General features: G+C 35.3%; 1 protein-coding gene across 3 annotated transcripts in view; it reads right to left on the reverse strand.

Annotated features, from left to right (window-relative positions):
* Positions 1–21,205, reverse strand: part of SPOCK3 (SPARC (osteonectin), cwcv and kazal like domains proteoglycan 3) — a 211,708-nt gene that overhangs the window by 3,763 nt on the left and 186,740 nt on the right. For all 3 annotated transcript variants that reach the window (XM_040601661.1, XM_040601652.1, XM_040601669.1), the window contains 2 exons: positions 17,062–17,181; positions 5,865–6,086 (listed from right to left, as the gene is read on the reverse strand). In XM_040601661.1, the coding sequence (XP_040457595.1) occupies positions 5,865–6,086; positions 17,062–17,181 (342 nt within the window). The remainder of the gene's footprint in view (positions 1–5,864; positions 6,087–17,061; positions 17,182–21,205) is intronic.

Raw genomic sequence — 21,205 nt, forward strand, 5'->3', positions numbered from 1 at the left:
AACACCTCACTAAAGTCTCCAATTCTATGACTATTAAATGCATTTGCCATTTTAGCAGACTATTTAGAATACATCTTTGCCATGCAAATAATTCAAGGCTCCCTTCTGAAATACAGTGAAACTACTTTTTTTCAATGCAAACAGAAAAAAATCTGAGCTGGTTTAAAGGTGAGTGAGATTGTCCTAGCTTATTGATGAAGCACACACTTAGACCAGAATCCAGCCACTGTGTAAGGCAATAGGTAGGCAAAAATCACTTGAGTGGTGATAGTCCAAAGCAGCCTTTCCTAAATCGCTCCTAAAGGAAAACAAGAGTGCTCACCTTTAGCCAGCTGAGAGTAGCACAGGCTGCACAAAGGAGTGCAGGAATGGTAAGAATACATTATAATACACGGACGTGCCTTTTTTGTGGAAATGCTCAAACTCTGGTAACAAATGCCTAGATGAACTGGGGATCAAAAATGTATTTCTGGTGAACACAGAACCTCTTGGCTGGCACAGCCTAGATGTACCAACAGGCCTTTGGTATTATTCATGAGCTCTTCTCTAACAGAGTAGATTGGAAATAATAATAACCCCTTAATGACAGCAGGCTGTTAATCTCTCCTGGGTTTACATTTTAAATACTATTTGCATATCCCATATGTTTAAAGCAGTTTATAAACATTTAGAATGGCCTCGACTCTGGTGGACCAGGTTTTCACACTAAGTCTGTAATGACTCTTTCAGAGTGAAGGCCTTAAAAGTAGGCTCTGCTTTTAAAACACTGTTCACAGGAGTCTTAGTGCCAGAACAAATTTTCAAGATACGCGTTTCCAGACAACCAAGCAATTTTCTGTGTGTGCTCTTGAAAACCACTGGGACTTGACATTTTTGGGTAGGTACTAGGTTTTAAGTATTTAGTCTTTTGAATATTTGCTAAGGCTATTTAAAGTTATTTTTGTGTTGCAAGAAGTGCTTTGATGATGATCATGCTCACTATTATGCCAGACAAGTTAATTACCTTTCAAAACTAAGGCTTCTGTCTTTCCCGATACATAAAGTGTTAAGCTCTTAATTGTACAATATTCTGAGCACTGATTATTTCTTAAATCAAAGGTATTTTCAATTAATTATTAATTTAAAAATTATAGTGATTTATGCACACAAGTACCACAGGCTAGAAGAATCTAGGATTGTGGTGGACTTGGCAGTATTAGGTTAAAGATTGGGCTCCGTGATCTTAAAGGTCCTTTGCAATCTAAATGACTCTATTCCATTCTATCTTTCAAAGAACATGGGAAATATGCTGAAGAAGAACTAGTCAAATAGGAAAAATACATGTATTTTGTTCTATGGCAAAAAAAATCCTAAATTAGAAACAGAGTTGCACACATGAGCACTAACGTGGAAATGTGAACACGATGGACAATGCCTAAATCAAAACTAATCTTCATTTACAACTATAAAGCTTAGGTGGTATAATTACAAAGGGAATACCACTAACCAAAATGTAACAAGGCAATATGAGAAAGTTACTTACCCAAAACTCTCATCTTCTCAGAAGCTAAGTCTTCAAGATTCACACTTAAGCTCTGCTTCTCAGGACAAAAGCAGCAAAAACTCTGAACTAAATCACTCTGGTACTTAAAACTGTCAAAAAGAATGGCAGGCTAGAAGTTCAACCAATTCCTATTGGTCCACAGCATATCCTTTTTCCTCTCTTTCCAAATTATAATGCTTTCCTCTTTATTTTCCAGTTAGTTCCTGAGACTGGAAAAGCTTTCTTTTGCATTTCTAAACTTCTATAAAAAAGCAGTGTCATTTGACAATTTTTGGGATTCTCGAGCCAAGGAGAAAAAATTCCTTTACAAAAATCAGTATGGAGGCTTCCTTTGAAACAGAAATTAATCTGACATGAGTCTTTCTAATATTCTGAATACAAATAAGAGACCTAATCATCTTCATCCTTAATCTACTTGCACAGATGTGGCAGGAACTTCCTTTCTGACAATATCACTGCATTGTTATGAGCGATTCATGAACCACTTAACAGCATCCATCCACAGTTCTTCAGTGCTTGAAGTACTGATGTACACCTGAGTATCCCACGTTATTAATACTGGCCCTTGAGACACCAGTATCCCGTTGCGTCAAGAAATGCTGCAAGGCTAGTATGATTAAGTTTTGATTTACCAAAAGAAGGCACATTTAACAGAGCAATGGGAGTGAAAGTAGTAGATTTGACAAAGAATGTCTAAGATTTTTAACAGACATGTCTCAAGCAGCTGCTACTCACACGGTAAGCCTCCAGCTTTCACAGGTTCTCCATCTTATTTAATTACAAAACAGTGATATTACATCTATTTGGTCAATAATATCTGGCAGAGCCCATAGCTTCTGGCACATGGAACACTGCAGATTAGGCTGCCAGGCTGTGCCTTGACTGTGCTTGGGGTCAATTATTATAATTGTTCTTGAACAAGGACAACATCTGACAAACATGAACTTTAAGGATTTAAAGCATCAACACTGCACTTCAAGAAATCTTTTTGGGGACTGCAGTTATGTGTTAAGGCATGTTACATCTTTCCTTTAGAACCATCTGTAAACATATTTGAAGTCCTGTAATTTGAAAAGACTGATGTAACAAATATGAATCACGATAATTATAATTTTTCTGTAAGATGGACTAATTTTAAAGTCATAAAGATGTCTTCCAACACTGACAGACAGAAAAGCCTGTAAAAGGCATCTATAGAAGTGCTGGACTAATAGATCCATGCAGAGCCCTGCGGTAAAGAAATACTTGGCTGCTAAGCATTAATATTCCCAGCAAAATCAGGTAATCTCCCACTCGGAAGCAGTGATGCAACAAAAACAAGGCCGTAATAATGATAAAGTACTGGCAGAAAGAAATTTAGCCTATAAAAAGGCCAACACTGCCAGTGCCTCAGCATTTCAATAAGGACTAAATTGTTAAGCTACTGTCAAACAACTAAGAAAATAAGTTCTGAAGATGGACACTGAAGCACTTGCATGAACTGTAGTTGAAACTACAGGGCAACAGCAACCAAAGCATACATAAAGACTTGCAAAGAGCACTGGCAAAATGCAGATTTCAAAGTCTTGCAGAAACACATTATAGTGTCTTGGAGGTATCTCAGAAATACTAAACTACACTTAAAACAGAATAAGGCCAAGAAAAAAATGCAATAAACACCACTGAGCCATACATAAGTGTTCAAGCATTAGTCAAGGCAGGACAGCTACTACAAGAAGATCTTTTCCTGAGGAAGAAAGATCTGACTTAAGTATTCATAAGAAGTTGCTTATATCAACTAGAAGTTGTGAGTAACGTGCAGCAATGGGTCTAGTGTACTGAAATGCGTCATGAAAGACCTCAAGCAGAAAGAAAGAATGAAAAAGAGTTGCAAGTGCTTGTCTGATCCTGACAGTCTTGAATTGTGAAGCTAAGATCAAAGGGCAAGAGGGCTTCTCAGATAATGACTCAAGCAAATACTATTTATTTTTAAAAAGCACAATGCAATTTCTATCTCAGTATGATACATACTGTTGACTTAATTTTGTATTCACTTTGAACATTATTAATCTAAAGTGGTGCTGTAAAACTGCAAATCTGCCCAGAAAGCACCTACTAAGCTCAATGAATACAGGGAACTGTCTACATGGCTTGAAGCATTCTGTGAATATCAACTTAGTTTAGTAAACATCAGAAGAAGCCAATGAATTCCTCTACCTAGCTATCTCTTTCCTATTAATAGCACAGGTCCAGGTAAAGGTCTTACTTAGATTGTTCAATCAAGTAAAATATAACCAAACATGAACATACTACAAGGTTTAGCATTAACAATGTAAATTATGAATAGAGAATTCAGTGGGTCACTAATACAGTAGATAGGACTGAAACAGTTGTGCAAGAGCTAATAGTAAGATGTGACAAAAGATGACTAAGCTTTTTCTTCTTATACCTTCAAGAATACAGGTTTTGTTGACAGTGTTAACTTGGAAAGATGAAGTGCATGTTTAATGTGCAAGGATTGCCAAAACTGAGATTCCATCTCATTTACAATGTTGAGGATACATCTTTTTTACCGTATGCTCAAACACACTGTGGTATCAAAAGCTATCTAATCTGTTTTAAACCAGCACCTTATCACCTTAATACCATGGTCAAGACAGTGAGGAAACTGGTAAAAAGGGAAGAAAAATCTTGATAATATTAGATTTTGAAATGGGGAGAATCAGTGTAATCGAAAGTCAGATCCCAGATGTTTACCCTTTGGGGTACCATTAATATAATTCAGGAGTGTCCAGATCAGTCTTTATGATACCATCCTTGGGTTTCCGCAGTATATTGAACAAATGTTTTAGATAATAAAGTATTTATAGGCTATAGAATGCAAAACTACTTGAAACTAATCTGTGGGAGTGCTTTCTTAATGCCCTGGCTATGCTGTACATGAAAAGCCAAGTGGTAGAAAAACCTTGGACCATACTAGGCCACACATCATGGCTGTACTTCCTCTGACAACTGAAAAGTATTACATTGCCCTTCAAAAAATAAGGGTATTTACAGATTAACCTGAAATGGTTGTGATGGTGGTTTTTTTTATATTTTATTTTAAAGACAACTAACAAAAATGTGTTATGTTCTTTACTTTAAGAACAACTTTACTTCTGGGATGGGTTATTTTTAATTTAATAATATTGTTAGCGACACATAGATGCTTATAAAAGAAAAATATTGTTCTACTACAAAACAAACAAGGTATTTTGAAAGATTGAATGTTAAATTTTTAACTACAAAGTTACCAAAGTTAACCAAAGCAGACCAAAGTCTGCTATTTAGTACTTATCTGCAGAAGTGCAGCTTTATTTTTGTTCAGATTTACAACTGGCAGATGTGCATGATAAAAATCTTTATTTCCACAGAAATCAGAGTCAAACCACAGATGCTGAGTGCTAATGGGAATTTATTGAAAGAGTTTTAAGGGCACAAGTGAGATTTAAAAACTGATATTAAAATTTTCAAGATCGATGAACTGACTTTGAAAATTTCCCACCAAATCAATCTTATCTTCTCTGCTGGCAGTAGAAATTTGGACCCTTGCTGCTATTTACCTCTTTGAAAATCTCCCTCATGTTACTAAGAAAAATGAAGGGGCAATTCTGTCCAGTTTCAGCCAATATTTAACAAGTAAATTATTTGATTCATTACAAGTAGTTTGATTATACAATCTGTGTGATGTCTCATCTTGATCTAAAATTGTTATATGATTCTCAGGAAACTAATGCTTATAGGTTGTGTTTATTTGTTTAATGAAATCACATCAGGACATTAATAAGAGATTCATCTAGGCAGTAAAAATCAATTGGGTTTACGTCCAAATGACTGGAAAGAATGTTATCTGTAATGTTCATTCAGTTATTTTAATAGGCTCACAAAATAGAACATTAAGAATCCCTACTTTAGCAATAAAAAAGTTTATTTTATAATGTAGGCAAAGTAGATTGGGAAAGAAATACTTGAAGTAATTTTGTTCTTTATTTTGGTGTCTTCCCTCTGCATACTTACTGGAATTTGGCATGATAACCAATACTGCTCTAAAAGCACTAGCTGCTGTTCTGCACTTTATTTAGAACCCTTGAATTTCTAGCAAGCCTCTCCATTTAGTTGGGTTGGATGGTTGGGTTTTGTTACTTCGCTTTAGGTATTCAAAGCAGGTCAAAAACCTTAACACAAATTATGGTACAGGATTTAAGAGCTTGTAGTTCACTGTAATCTTCTTAATACATTAAAAAAGATAAAGCCCTACAAATAGGTCAATCATATACATACACAGATTGTTCTCATCTTTTACCTTGCTGTCTTTGGAAGCAGTAGCACCACTCATTGTTAGATATCAAACTGTCCTTGTATGTGTCACAAGAATTGAAGAACGCCCTGGTACATGGCTCATTCTTGTCAAGGTAAATGCTTCCAAGTTCTGACTGGTCCAACAATAGGTCATAGTTCGTATCAAGCCTGTTAAACATCCAGCCAAGGGAGTCTTTACAAATTGGCAAAATGCTGGTATCAAATCCTAAGAGGCAAAAAAAAATTAAAAAATAAAATCATACAGCAGGAAAGATACAGCAGCTGCTGAGCTCAGCACCACAAAAGAATACTGCATCACGGAAACTGCTCCAGTGGTACATAGATACAGGACATAAGCAGTGTATGCTTTTGAAATACTACGTATAAATTATATGTCAGCTTCACATTAAAAATCATTAATCTGCTAAAAAAAATAATCTCACCATCAGTCTCAAAGCATTCAGAAATATGAGTTTTCTTGTAAAACATTATATATATAGCACACACATAATGTATAATTATAAATGATCTATAGTGATTTCCTGGAAAATAATTCTGTTGAGGAATTTCAGTGATATTATAAATCAGAAGAGTGAAGCTTAATTGGTTTGCAATGTTTACAGAACTAAGAGAATAAATTCCAGGTAAGTTGTTGGAGTCCATCTTTTTCTTCATATAACTTATATTCAAATATATGAAAAAGGAACATGACACTCAGCCTCAACTATGCCTTGAAAGTTATTATATTTTACCTTTATCTGATATGCTTTACATCCTGGAGGAGGCAATGGAAAAGATGATTGCCAAGAGCAGCTGGCTGCCAGTATCAGACCTACTAAAATGGCTTGCATCTTCCTAAAAATTATTGCTTGGAAAAAGGGCCATCAGGACCAGGCTAAGTTAATTATTCCTGTAGCCAGAGTTCAGACCTCATGTTTGTTTTTCCTGCATCACCGGTAAAGTACATACAAGACTTCCATATGGACATGGATGAGAAATTCAGAAACTACCAGGCTTCTTGCCTATGTAGGTGTGGGTTGCATGGGATATACACACACTTGTTTTCCTGTTCATGCACTATGGGTTGTACCACAGGCTTATTGTGCAAGTGGCCAGGCAGTCGAGTATACATCTTAATATAGAACGAGATTTAATGCTACTAAATATTATTCTTCTGAAAGGTTTTCAGCTAAAACTAAGCACTGAAAAACTGAGATTGGTGAATATGGCCATAGAAAAGTTGACATGAGAGCACACAGGAATTCCCAGTTTCTACTGCTGTTATAATCAAACCTGCCTCCCTTAGTTGTTGTTCTGAAAACAATGAAAAATATCTGAAAAGTGTTTCTAAACTGCTAAAACAGGTCAACTTGGATAACTCTATCATCAGATTTAGAAATCAATAGATTTTCTGTCAGATATATATGTATATGTAGAAATGTCCCTACTGTGGTAGAAGAACCATTTCAGAAAGGAAAAGAAGAAAGGTGATATCTCCAAAAACTCCCTGGGGAAGTCAGACAACCACATAAACTTCCTTCCCCAGAAATTCTAAGTTAACTATGACTTTTTTTCAGGGCAGCCTCACTTTTTCTTTCTCCCTGTTGATCTGTCGTATTCATTATTATTTCTGCTTGAACAGAAGGAAAAGAAGAAAGAAAAAAAATATGGCAAGCCATTTTATATTTATGACGTGTTTAACACAATTTAAAAACATAGCAAAGCATTCAGCCAGTGGTCTCTCCCTTCCTTCCTCTCCAGCTCGTGATAAAAAACAAGACAAAACAACTTATTTTTTGTGGATTTGGAAGAACAGAGAGAGACAGAACCTGAATGAATGAATAAGGATATACAGTTGAAGTGTTATTCAACTTTACCTGTAAAAGTAATCAAAATTATTTAACAGATGTTTCTGATTTGAAAAATTCTGGAAGGTTCCTCCATCTTAAAACATTTTGTCTAAGGATGAATGTCCAGTATAACATATTTACATCTAAGGCTCTCTTCATGAAGGCCTCTTAACACTTCCCAAATATTTCTCTTTTCTCTGCTAGTCCTACTTTAGCTAGAGATCCTCCTCAAGACCCTGGATTCACAAAGGGCTCGATGTAAAACCTACCATTTCCTATCCTGCCTTTTGTGTACTTGCATGAAGGAAGGAATTATTGTGCTCACAAAATTTTTCTGCATTTGGCATTCTGGCCAGCTCACCAAAATGTAAGAGAAGTTGCATGAAAAGAGCAACCATGAGGAGACAGATTTTAATGAATAAGATGCCAGCCAGAAGTGAATATTAGATAAAAGCCAGTTTTAAGGTGTGTTCAAGAATGAATCTTGTGGCCAAATGAGATAATTGTAGAAAATACATCTGCATGTAGAATTATAAGTGTAAGTTTATTGAAAGAGGTATCACTTTAAAGCTCCAGAAAAAGTATTTTTAAATTAGCATTTATGCTCCATGCTAGAAAAGCTCACATCATTAAGTACTTTGTATTTTAGGACACTAGAACCTAGTGCTATGTATTTAATAAACTCTACTAAGGGGGAAAAACCCCAAACACTTGCTTATTTTATTTCTCTCAGTCAGTTTCCAATTTTACTCTAAAAAGAAACAGATTTGTCTGAAGAATAATGAAAGACCACTGAACATTTCAAAGGTTTTACACATCACTAAATTAAGGTTGGAATGATACTATATATCTGCAGAAGATTTTATCCCTACTTTTTTTCCTGATTCCCTAAACTAGCAGTAGCCTGTAAATAGAGTTAATCCTCTATTCCCATTCTTCATTTTTTTCTCACTTCTTTCTATATAGCTTTTAAACTTTTTAAAAAGTGTGTCTAACAGTGATGTCCTACTGGATGTTTATCTATCATATTTATCATAGCTGACAGAGCTTGCAATTAAAAGATTTGCACTGGAGTCATAATTAAAAACCAGATGATTTTGTTAAAATCACTGATATCAACAGTAAAGCACCACCAAAATGTCATTATGTTCTAATAATTTCTATAAATCTAGCTAAAATTCAACTTAACTACAGTTCAATATTTAAATATAGTCTGAAGTCTGATATTGGCGATATACACTCCCTAACAAACACAAATATATTACAACTGGCACTTCAGAATTAATAAACCTACTTCAAACAATAACATTTCATATCGGAAACTCATTTTGCTGTTGCCAGCCTGAAAAATAAACTTTACACATATTAAAGCTGTCATAAACTATCTATTAAATAGAATCATATACTAGAGAAAAAACACTATGGGTCATGGGGCCTCCACTGAATAACTGCTTGATATAATAATTTCAAAACCTAATCATGCTTTACCTTGAAAGTAGCTTATGTTTCTTTTTTTCAGAATTTGATTATAAAGTGATTTGCATTATTATTTATAGCCCCAGTATATTTGTTGTTGATGTTACTACTTTTTTTAATTCTTTCTCTTCTCTGGTACTTACAATTTTAGTATTTTAAACAGAGAAAATCACATCCCTTCTTAGCTTTCATTTGGCTTGTTTCACCAAGCCAAACTTTCACGACCATCAGTCCCTGCACTACAGCATAGAAATGTCTGAAATCTAGGTCAAATAAATAAAAATGGCTAATGTATTTCAGAGGTAAGCCAGGCACATGTTGACAGAGACAGAAGCAGCTTTGTTTGATCTAAAACAGAGCAGTGCTCCTCCTCCAGAACTGCTGCACCACGTAAAGATCATCACCTCAGTTCCATGTTCATGTTATAAACCTTTAAGAAACTGCTGTGGTAAAGTAAAACTCTTGGTTCAATTTTGAAGAACCTTTAAGGAACTGTCTCAGTTTAAGATTATCAAAAGTGCTTTTCCTCTGCAATAACCTTCTTCCTCTACTATAATGTTGGTAAAATAATACAGCTGTCACTCCTGAAGGTGATAGACTTGAGAAAAAGTGTACAGGAAAGCACTTAAGGACATACCTAGGGTTTAACATCTGCTAACATGGTTTGACACAAGGGGGTCAGGTGATACAGAACTAAGAATCACAAAATCGCCAGGTGACCTTGAACTAGGAAATTAATTGCCCAAATCACAGTCTACATATATTATCACTCTGAGCACCAACCAGAATGCCGTTCTGACACATTATTCACAGTTGTGACATAAAACAAAAAGCAGAAACTGAAGGGGAAAAAATTAGTATAGTGAAGAACAGTAATTTATTCTTGATGATTAAGTACCAGGACATTACACTGAGGAGAACAGAAATTGCTGCCTAGATGTCTAGATTATGAAAGAAGATTTTCTCTCATTTGAACCACTTATTTGAAATCTATTTCTATATACCATAACGAAATGAGCTTTAATGCAGCTATTTCTGAACGCTGCCTAGAAAAATGTGAAGTACTAGCTTAGGCTTTTTTCCTCAGCTAAGACAATCCCAAGGGAAATATTCTTGAGAAATATACCTCTCCTCCATGGCTTACACACTTGCATTCAAAACATTTCCTCAAAAGGAACCAACAGAAAGGCTCCTGTGCTTCTGATTATTTCTCAGGGGAGAATTTAAACTTTTAGTAAATATAATCTACTTTTCAAGGTAAAACTATTGTTTGCCTGCTTATTAAGCTCATAAGCAATAAATTCTTGTGTACAATGAAGAAGATAGCTTTTGACATTCTGTGGAAATCAAACCAGCATACATACATATGGCTCATGTATTGAATTATAGAAAAACTGTTTATCTAATATACCAAAAAAAGTAAACTCTGTGATTCTTTTCAATACCAGTACTGTCTGGTACAATAAAAGACAGTGATAAATCATACATGTGAATAAACACACATGCACTCCGCTGGAGTCCTGACTGCCATCTAGACCACAGCTTTGTGCATCTAGGCCATAGCTTTGACTTTTTCAGTGTGCAAGCTGCATAGCAAGAAGGTTTTCACTTGTGATGGATTTGTCTAATATTTTGACTACCAGAAAATCTTCAGTTAGCAGCATCTCACAGCTGAGACCTACTACGCACAATCTGGGAACAAGTTTTCCTTCCTAATGTAGTTTTATCAGGACAGATCTGAGCAGGAAAGACTAAACTGAAGAAAGAACTAAGCAGACACGAATGCTTTCTGTTGCATTTGCTGTTCACAAAAGTGCTGATGTAGCTGAGACTCATCTGGCTCCATACTAGGCCAGAAAGGAGGTTGCATTAAGCACGACATTCCCTGTCACATATCTAAAGCTGTAATGTATTCCTGCTCACGGTGATTACACAGCTGGGAGCAGAACCTGGCTTAGGGCAAGACGTGGGTCAAGTACTAAGGGTCTTACAATAAACCCAGGATAACTGACACTTGTTGTACAAAAAAAACAGATAGAAGGGAAAGAAATAAAGCACAGCTGCAATGTCCCTTAAACACCTGTGAAAGTTTGCATCCTGAAGCCTCTCCTTCGCCAGAAAGTGTTTTAGAGAATTTTATGGCTGGGGGGGGGTGCGATGTGGGAGGGGGAAGCAGAATCAAGATGAATCCTATTGCTGGAAGCTACCAGTTTGCTAATAGATCAATAGTTCAGACGAAATGTATTCTGTGGGACACCAGACTTAGCATTTTATTAATAGGAGTGACTGTTAAGGAAGAGAGAGAAATAAAATAAAATGCTACAATAAACATCTACATATGTTTCGTTGTGTGTAAGGATAATTGTTTACAAAAGATTGAGTCAAAACAAGCTTCAGTCAATAATACTGATTTAGTTAATTGAAAATATTAATTTTACATAAAGATGAATTAATTTAAAATTCATGCTCAGAATTACTTCTAGGTTGATTCTTCTTCTAGACTGTTGCTCTAAGGGTGCCTGGGCCTATGCTAACCCAACACATGCAGAAAATCATTAGAAGAACCTTTTCTTTCTAGGAAATTAGAACCATGGTTCAGGTTGCCAGCCTGTACAACTTCGCAGTACAGCTTATGGGACATTTTCTGAGATAAACTCAGGAAGTACCCAAATTATCAGGTAGTTAGCATATTCAAGATGTCAAAAATGATGTTTAAAACTGCAGTTCTTTTTATCTCTTCTAACTCTACAATAACTGAATGTAAGAGTACTGACAGGAGTAAGCAAAAATGTATTGTTCTGCTTACAAGTTCTGTCTGTACATCAGGCTTTCGATGTATTATTCAGCAATAAAGATCAGGGAAATTTAATTATCTCTGCATAATGTCAGCTGTGTCACTTCATCAATAAGGAATTAGGATAGTCAGAATGAAGTAAAAACCTCCAATCAAAGAACTTAAGTTGTTAATTTTATTTACACTTTTCTGTATGAAATTGGTCTTTTCTTGATGCAAGCTTGTAAGGGTAATTGGCAATTTTATTCTAATAATACCTGACTATGTTTGTTCTAGACAAGCCAATTACAGGTAATTTTTTTCAGACTTCTCATATTTTCCTGTTATTTTCAAAATTGTTAGTGTATTAGATTCCAAATAATCATATATTCCCGAGCCATAAGAAGATTCTCTTTTACCTTTGGCCTCTGGTCTTTCATATTCTAACATGACAAGGCACACAAGTATTCTTCAGAAACAGACTGCCTGCTAGCAGAAATATTTGTGGGACTATGATAATTTCTGTGCTTTGCATTTGATGCATTAATTCCCTAGAATTTTATCACACAAAGTTAATACAGAAACAATACAAATTATTTCTAAAGACTTTAAATTGGTACGTAAAATCACAATTTTTCAACTTGTTATTTCCCCATCCACAAGGGAATAATAATGGGGTTTTACTGTAGTATGGTGGTAAAGTACTCATTTCCCCTTTGTGTCATCTATTTAGACGACAAATGACCTGAGGATGTGATTTAAGTGTTTATATAGCATACATAGTAATGATACTTATAGTTACATGCAATCTGAATACATCTGGACACAAAAGGGATTTTGGAAATAAACCCCTATTAATTATTTGAAATATTCTAGTGCGCGTTGCTAAGAAGAGTCAGCTTTGGGAAAAAATAAGTGTCAGTTAAAGAAAATTATGTAACTCCTGTAAAAACAGAACCATGTAGGCACTTTACAATTTTTAACTTGTCAGCACATTGATGGCTGTAGCAGAACAACTTAAAACACTGTGGTTTGGTTTGTTTACAAATAATATTAATGATTGTACAGATCAATGTGGACTATTTAAAGCTGGATAAAAACTCTTAAAAGCACCAGCCAGGCACTATAAACTTGTACCACATCTACCTTGGTCAGAAGGACTGTGCACAAGCCTTTTAATAACTTTGGTCCCAAGGGCCACCTGAGAGAATGAGATGTGAAAAATCCTAAATGCAAACAGAGAACCAGAAAGGATGTCACAAATTACTTTTTTAAATACAGGATCGTTTACTATCCAAAAGTAATGAACAACTCCAGGGATCTACTAGAATAATCAGGACTCTGAAAGAGGGAGTTGTGTTCCGGTGGCTTTTTGTCATAGCCGTTGTTCTGTACAGATTACTGCACCTCATGTGCTAAGTAAAAGGTCATTACACATAAGTTATTTCCAAGATCTATTTCCATGTGTAGCTCTCAAATATCCCCAAAATAAGGGCTGGACTCCCTGGCATATTTAAAAACTAATGCTCCTGATGTCTTGGACCTACAATGGCTTTGGAGACCAACTTTGAGGAATTTCATTAATACTTGAAAGCTTAGCTCTTGAAGAAAGTTTTAAGAATTTCTTAATGGTATTAGAAAGAAAATTACTGTGTTGCATGGTTATCATTATTTTTGTTTCTTTGTGTTTACAGTGACATACTGACCTAGTATTTTCTTCTAAACCACAGACATGTTAATTTCTCATAAGATGCAATATCTTTTGCTGCTTCAAATGAGGAATTTTGAAGATCAGAAATGTACATACTAGAAAAATCATATAGTTGCATTAATGAAATCAGTCTTTAAACAATTTTTACATCCCCAAATCCACAAATGAAAGAAAACGACTACTGACTGTGCATTCATTCGATCACTTTCAGTCTACAGACGGACTGCCTTTTTGCGGTACCCTGTCAAATTAAATCAATCAGGTAAATATTGGCTATTTATAAAATCTAGTAAATAAGATCTTTTATAATTGAAAGCATTTTTTTTTTGCACAAATAGATATATGCAATTTGAGTAACTAACCACAGTACTGCACCACTAGCCTCTAAAGAGTTATTGTTCAAATGTTTTTGTGAAACTCTGTGGGTTTTGTCGAAAAAACTCTATTTGAAAGAAGAAAAGAAGAAAAGATAGGACAAACTCAATGTTTTACATGTAACCAGTTTCTACAATTTGATTGGCTTTAGTAAAGAGAAAATAAACATGCCAGGGCCTTGTTTACATCTTAGCATTCCTACAAGAAATAGCAAACTCTTCAAGACTCTTGTAACAACACCACCTCTGTTGTTAAGATTAATGAGTTACAACTCTTTGAGGCAGAAAAACTAATTTTAAATCAGTATAGTAATAAATTAATATTTAGCACAACATTCTAGCTGTTTAGGATTAATTTCAAGTACCAAGTTACAAGTGTGAATCAAATATTTCTGACAGCACCGCGTTTAAAGGGAATTTAAAGTCACAATGAAAACAATGGTTTTTTTCACACAGATTATATTTCCTTACCTCTTGAAGAAAAAGAGACCTGAAGAGACTATTCTTAGCCGTCTAAATCAACTCTTGATTCTGTCGCTTGAAAAACTGGTAGGGTAGGATCCAAGTCTGACTTATGCCTAAAATTTCAGATGCCTCCTAAAGTACATGTTAATACTTCATACTGTCAAAGGAAAGAACTTCATGACTTCGAAGGCTTCCAAAAGAAAATTCTGAAAACTGGGCCAGAAACTCTTTTTTTACCCCTCAATTGCAACAATTGTATGTTTGAGGCAAATATATCTCTCTACCTGCCTTAGAATGAGTCCTCCACTAGCTCAGCTTAGGTGGAAAAGATCCCACAGACCCTAAACCTTTGGAAGAAGCTAATCAGAATGGGACCACAAACTTTTCTGCAGAAGAGCTCGTAATGCTCACAGACCTCACAGACCAAAGTGCTTCATGCAATTGAACAATCTGTTCTAAAAATACCCATGTAACTCACAACTGCTTTGGTCTACATAATCTAAGCAGATGGTCATTATGTTCTGCATTGAACATGAAGTCCCATAACATGAACGCTTAGGATGTACTAGATGTAAAATCAACATTAGGTAGACACCACTCAATCTTATGCTGATTCAAGTCTGAAAACAACCAAGCAGTTTGGATCACAGAACATATTTCTAGGTCCAAAAATTGACAAGATCCAAAAATCCACAAGTCTCTTGCATTTTCAGTCACATATAATAAAATCTTAGATCTTCAGTCTAAATACAGTCCTTGATTGCTATTATTGAGTAAAAATTTGCAAACATAAAAGTGATAAAATATATGTGAGTAAACTATATTCACATACACATCGTGATACAAATACCTGTTTCAAGTACAGATACTAGGTCTTACCAATGCAACCTATGTGTCTAAGGAAAAAAGACCAAGGAAAATGTCTATGGGAAAAATCCACACTCTTAAGAATTTTGTGCTTGCACTACATTTCAGTGTATTCAAAGTATTGATTATGAACTTCACATTCCTATATTACATAGGACCCAATTACTTGAAACACTGACTTTTTATTTATGTATGCTATAGTACTTAATAGCTGTACAGTCGTTTCTTTTATCATTGCCTGAATTTTATTGAACTTTTACTGCATCATCAGGCTTCTAAACAGCTGTGCTGCATTTCTGACCTTACCTATTCAGTGTTACCCCCAATAAAGTGAGTATTCAGCAAGAAACAGGACCCTATGCAATGGTTCAGCTGACCTTTAACTGAGTGATGTGCTAACACAAGCTGTATTATTAGATACATTGTATTTATTACTATCCAATAAATGCTTACGTAAGAGGTGCAAACTTTGTATTTCTGTTGTTTTCATTACTGGATGAGAAGCAGATCATGTGCCAGTTATGGGCACCAACCAGAATGTAAATTGGAAATACGTATTTTTAAATGTGTTTTTTTCAATACTGATAAAAAGTGGCATGATGGTATTACTACCTTACCTCAGAGACATTTTTTCTCAATATTAAGAGAATTATTCCCAGATAACACAGAATCATCTTTAAATCATTGTTTTACCAAATTATTTGTATTTCTTTTAGCATGAAAAATCACACAAAGAAATGACATTTCCAATTAAATGAAATAAATGGATTTCTTAAAAAAAGAAAAACTAATGCTACAAATAGCAATCAAAGAAAAGGCAAAAAAAAAAAAAGAGAAATAAATCCCAAATACTTAAAACGTTAATAATGAAGGACTAAGGTAAGCAGCCAGTGCTGGCCAAGTTCTGTGAAACATACTTTGGAGGAATTCATATATCAATGAAAGGTAGAGTTTTATGGCCTATGAAATCTAATTTGACCCTCCTTCACAGTAGGACATCAGTCTTGAAACTATTATTGCACATTTATAAGCCCTTTGATAATTCCATTTTAAAACTTTACTGCTTTCCACAAGGAAACACCTATTTAAATATCTGAGCAAGTTAAAAACAAATTATGCTCCCTACTGTTTCCACTTCATTAGTACACCTGAGTCCTCCCATTTGAAGTATATCCTTGAAAGTTCCTTTTTGCTTACAAGCTTCTTTTCCTTATGTTCTTCTGTACCAGTACCTACAGTGGCATCAACTAGCAGTGATGGGTCACACGTAATTTTATCTCCTGTACATTATTTCTTAGGGCTAGCCATTTCACAACTCACTTTTCTCTATGAAAAAGCTGCTCAAAAATCCCTACTTGTTTCTTCTGTTTAGTCTTCTTATACAGCAGCTAATTATCAATCAAATAGACAATTTAATAACATTCACAAATGAAAGCACTGTGAATCGTAGCTGCCATACATTCTTACCAGAGTCCTGCAAAACACCACTGAAAGTTTGAAATGAATATTTTATATCAGTACTAAACCTTAAATAAGGAATTAACTTTAGTAAAGCACAAAGTTATGGTTTTGTACGCACGCCTATTTAAAGCACATAAGAATAAGGCTAGTCTTAGCAATGGAGATATAGAAGTACAAAAAACTATCAAAGAGAACATGAAATAAGACAAGCAGAAATCTCTTACGGGTTCTTTCAGGCCTTTGAACAATCCTAGTCTTCTTATTGTGAATTCCACTTTCATGAAGTGCCTTAAACCAGTCTCTCAATCTGTTTGCAACCTCCCTGAATTCCAGGTCACTGCACACTGAAAAACAAAACATAGACTTGTTTAATGTTTTTCTCCTGAGTGCTAAATAGAACTTTTCAAACTATGCAAAAAAACCCCCACAAAACACAAAAAAACATAAAATATAAACGTATATGTTCCACAGCTTTCTTTAATTCATAAACTTCAGTTTCATTACTTCATGCCTTCAAAACTCAATTAAGATCCTCAGAAATAAATGACTGATGTATAAAGCAATTATGAAAATATATATAACTAGAAATTAAAATTATCCTATGCAAACTACTGCCAACTGCAAACAGTTCTAGCACAGGTATTATCACATCTCACTGTAGATGAGGCTGTATGGCAGAGACACCCATGACGGTCTTTTGGAGTTTCATTTTTATGTTCATTAAGGCAATAGTAATGGAAGCCCTACCAGAACAGGCTGGAGATGTGATTTAGGCAGATAATGCAGGAACACCCAACTTGCTTTCCTATGCTGAAAAGTGAAAAGAGGAAGTAGGGTTGGCAGAGAAACTGCTTCAGGGAGTGTCCTGGAAGCTTATCTGATTGAATGTGGTTTTACAAGCCAACATTCATGAGCACGTAACTGCAAACAGGCAGCCATACAGCTGCTTGGTGATGGAAAGGATGGTTTCTTTGACTAGAAACAGCAAGGGTAGAAAAAGCATGCAGGACCAAGGACAGCATCTGTAGCATCAAGAACAGCTGATTAGGAGCAGACTGGCTGAAGTGTTGTACAGTACTGGTAGTACTGAAACCAGCAGCAGAAGCAGATAATAGAGATAGCAGCGAGGAAACCTATCCACTATTGAGCTGCTGGAGAAGACGAAGAAAAGGTGTGCTTGGAGCAAGCAGATATCCCTTCCAGAACTCCGCTTTCATGTATTGGAGAGAAGCTGGGAGAAGACAAGAAATAATAGGACCTGGAAGATGACAAAAGCAGGAAAGGCACTGAAGATATGCTTCCCTAGGTAACAAAATACCTTCCAGTGCCCTTATCAACAGTTACCACTTCCAAATCAGGTTTTCCAGGTCTACCAGTAAATGACTAAGCTACAATCTGAAGAGCTCACACCTAAGTTAGCAGAGCTTCACAGTGACACTCTTGCAAATAATTCTCCAGTTCAGCTTACTTTTCCTTTATTATGTAGCAAACCATAATATTTGGAGACCTAGCCTTCAGCACACCTTATTAAATTGAACAACACTGTGAAACACCTGTTTGTACTTCACAGTAGGACTGAAACATGTCAATACATCAACAACTATCAATGCCTGTACAACTGCAGGCATCGAAGCTTTTGTTTATTCATTCTTTGCTGAAGTCTCTCCTGAGACTTTGTTTTTTTCCTTGAAAGAGTTAGGTTCAAACTATACATACATTTGCACATATTATGAATTGACATTTTTATAAAACTTGTATTCTGCTTTTCTGTTGTGTAATGGATATTTTTTTTTTCCCTGATAATTTGATAGCGAACTGGGGAAAGAATTTTTTATGATATGCGGGCATGCATGCTCAAAACCATATCGCAACAACTAGATGGAAATATTCCCCTGAGCCAAGACTACACATCAGATTTAAAACTTGTGGGATTTCTATGTTTGCTATGACGACGCCTTCCATTACCAACCTTTGCACCAGCTGACAGGTCAGTATAAGAAATCAGACATGAACTTTGGACACCTTGCTCATCTTTAATTTCACCTCTCGTTACAGGTGAAATAGATTACAGGTGAAATGGAATAATATTGTTCCCTCCTCCAACTACCTTCCCTTGGTTTAAGAGAAAGACTTCTAGAATGGAATCAAAGGGCATGGAGCACAGCACAATCATTAGGGGTACCTGACCTGCAATCTAACCATTTTGATTTATCTACCCTGCACAATACTGTGTACTGTTGCCACAGGTCCCAGAAATAACATAGCTACATTAATATATACATACACTAACCTGGCTATTTTCATCTACTTCTAATTTGCCTATTTGCAGCTCAACACCAATTAACCTCTGATGCTGAGCTGACCTACTCAGAGCCAGTATATAAACTCATTTACAGGCACAGACACACACGTATACCCATATATGTGCATGTGTATTTATTTATTTATTACATATATAAAACTGAGAGCATGAGGAAGTGTCAGTTTCAAGTAAAAGCTTAGCTTTAATAACATGAACAAAGAGATGCACATGACAGATGCATGACAGAGAATGTAGGAATTCCTCCTTTCTGTAGAAGCAGTGAAATAATACACTGAAGCTAATCATCTATTAAACTCATTAAGGTGTAAAATCAAAGCATTAAGAAAAAGAGATAGTGCCTCTTTGATTATTAGGTATAAGAATAAAATAGATTTTGCTGTTTCAGCATGTGGTACTAGCCACTGTCATGCACGATATGACATAAAATGGCATTTTCTGTGCTCCTGTGAATTGCATTCCTTTCAAAATGGAGCGTATATATGGCACATTTGGGGAATCTGACGCATCCCCTATCAGATCGCAGATTAGGGGCATTCTTCCAAATTCAACTTCTTACAATCCTTTTCCCAAACTTTACTTGACAATTTAAGTTACGGGTTTTTATCTCAAAACCAAGAATTAGAGAATTGTCATAATTTTTGGTTCATTGTAATGATTTTGATAAGTTTTGATAATATCTATAACCAATGCAAAACAAACTGATTAAAACTGTCATTTGCTTATTTTCCACCAGATAGCTATTCAGATGCTGGAGTCAGCTCTCAAACATGGCATGTAATGACATTTACTGTATTACTGATTTAAATGCACAGTGAAATTCTGGTTCATGACATTTCTAACATGTCAAGTAAAAGTAGATGTCTTTTATATATGAAATATACACGAGAGATGCAAAACTATACCACTCTACACATTTAATAATTTACATGGCTAAACTGTGTTCTCAATAAGCATTTAAAGCATGGGTTTATAACAAAGTCTCGCATTTCAGTATTTCAATATCACAGAATATTTAGTTTATATACCAGCACCTCAGGAAAAGATTTAAAAGGTAGAACCAGACAGCAAATTAGAATTATTGCCATAAACCTTTCTATCAATTATGTCATTTCCACAGGATGCCTAAAATTTGTTAAAATTATGAGTTGGTTAAATAACAATAATGCACTTCATTTTGACTGCTGGAAACTAAAATACACTGGGGTCTTCTTTTTGTTTCTGTTTCCCACTCCCCCACCCCTCCACTTTTAAATTTCTCAATGGAAAATTCCAAAATAGAGAAGAAATTTCAGGTTTTAGTATACTTACTATTTTCCAGAGTGCTTTTCCAGATCTAGCTATCATAACATTAAACCAGCAGAATAAGAAGCATTGCACCTTAATTCACATGGATTAACATGAATAAATATCGTATTCTTTAACAGAGAGAGTATCAGCCTAACACTCCATTCACTAGAATGCTACTTGCCATTAAAAAGTGCTTGCTCAGGTTTATGCTATATGATGAAAAATTATATTAATTAATGGTTTGGTGCATTCTAGAATATGTTTAGGGACTTCTCATCCTGGTGATCAGCTTCTAAAGATACATGCTGGTGAAATTATTGTACGCATTGGTCTGTACTGATTTAAAATAGGTCAAGATGAGGTAATTCAGATCTATTCAGACTATTATTTCATCTGATAGACTGGGAGATGAATCTTTAATGGCAAAAGACAGACAGTAAAGGTTGTAGAAGGTTAGACAGTAATAAAAAAATGCATATTAAATGACATGAATCCACTCGGGAACCTGCCAAAAAGTACTTCTGTTTTTGTCTAATGCCAATGCAAGGCATTCCTGCTATTACAATCAATTCTAGTAGCCATTAAAAGCATTAGTATGGGGTAAAGTGAAGTCACTAGCTCAAAGGTTACTGGAGTCTCCTGTCATTAGATGTAATAAAAAATGACTATCTTTTAAAACCAATGTATATGAATATGCAAAAAATGAAGGGATCTGAAAACTTAATAGGTACTCAATCCAGAAATATCTTTATGGAAGT

The sequence above is a fragment of the Falco naumanni genome, chromosome 1 (assembly GCF_017639655.2).
Source record: "Falco naumanni isolate bFalNau1 chromosome 1, bFalNau1.pat, whole genome shotgun sequence".
NCBI lineage: Eukaryota > Metazoa > Chordata > Aves > Falconiformes > Falconidae > Falco > Falco naumanni.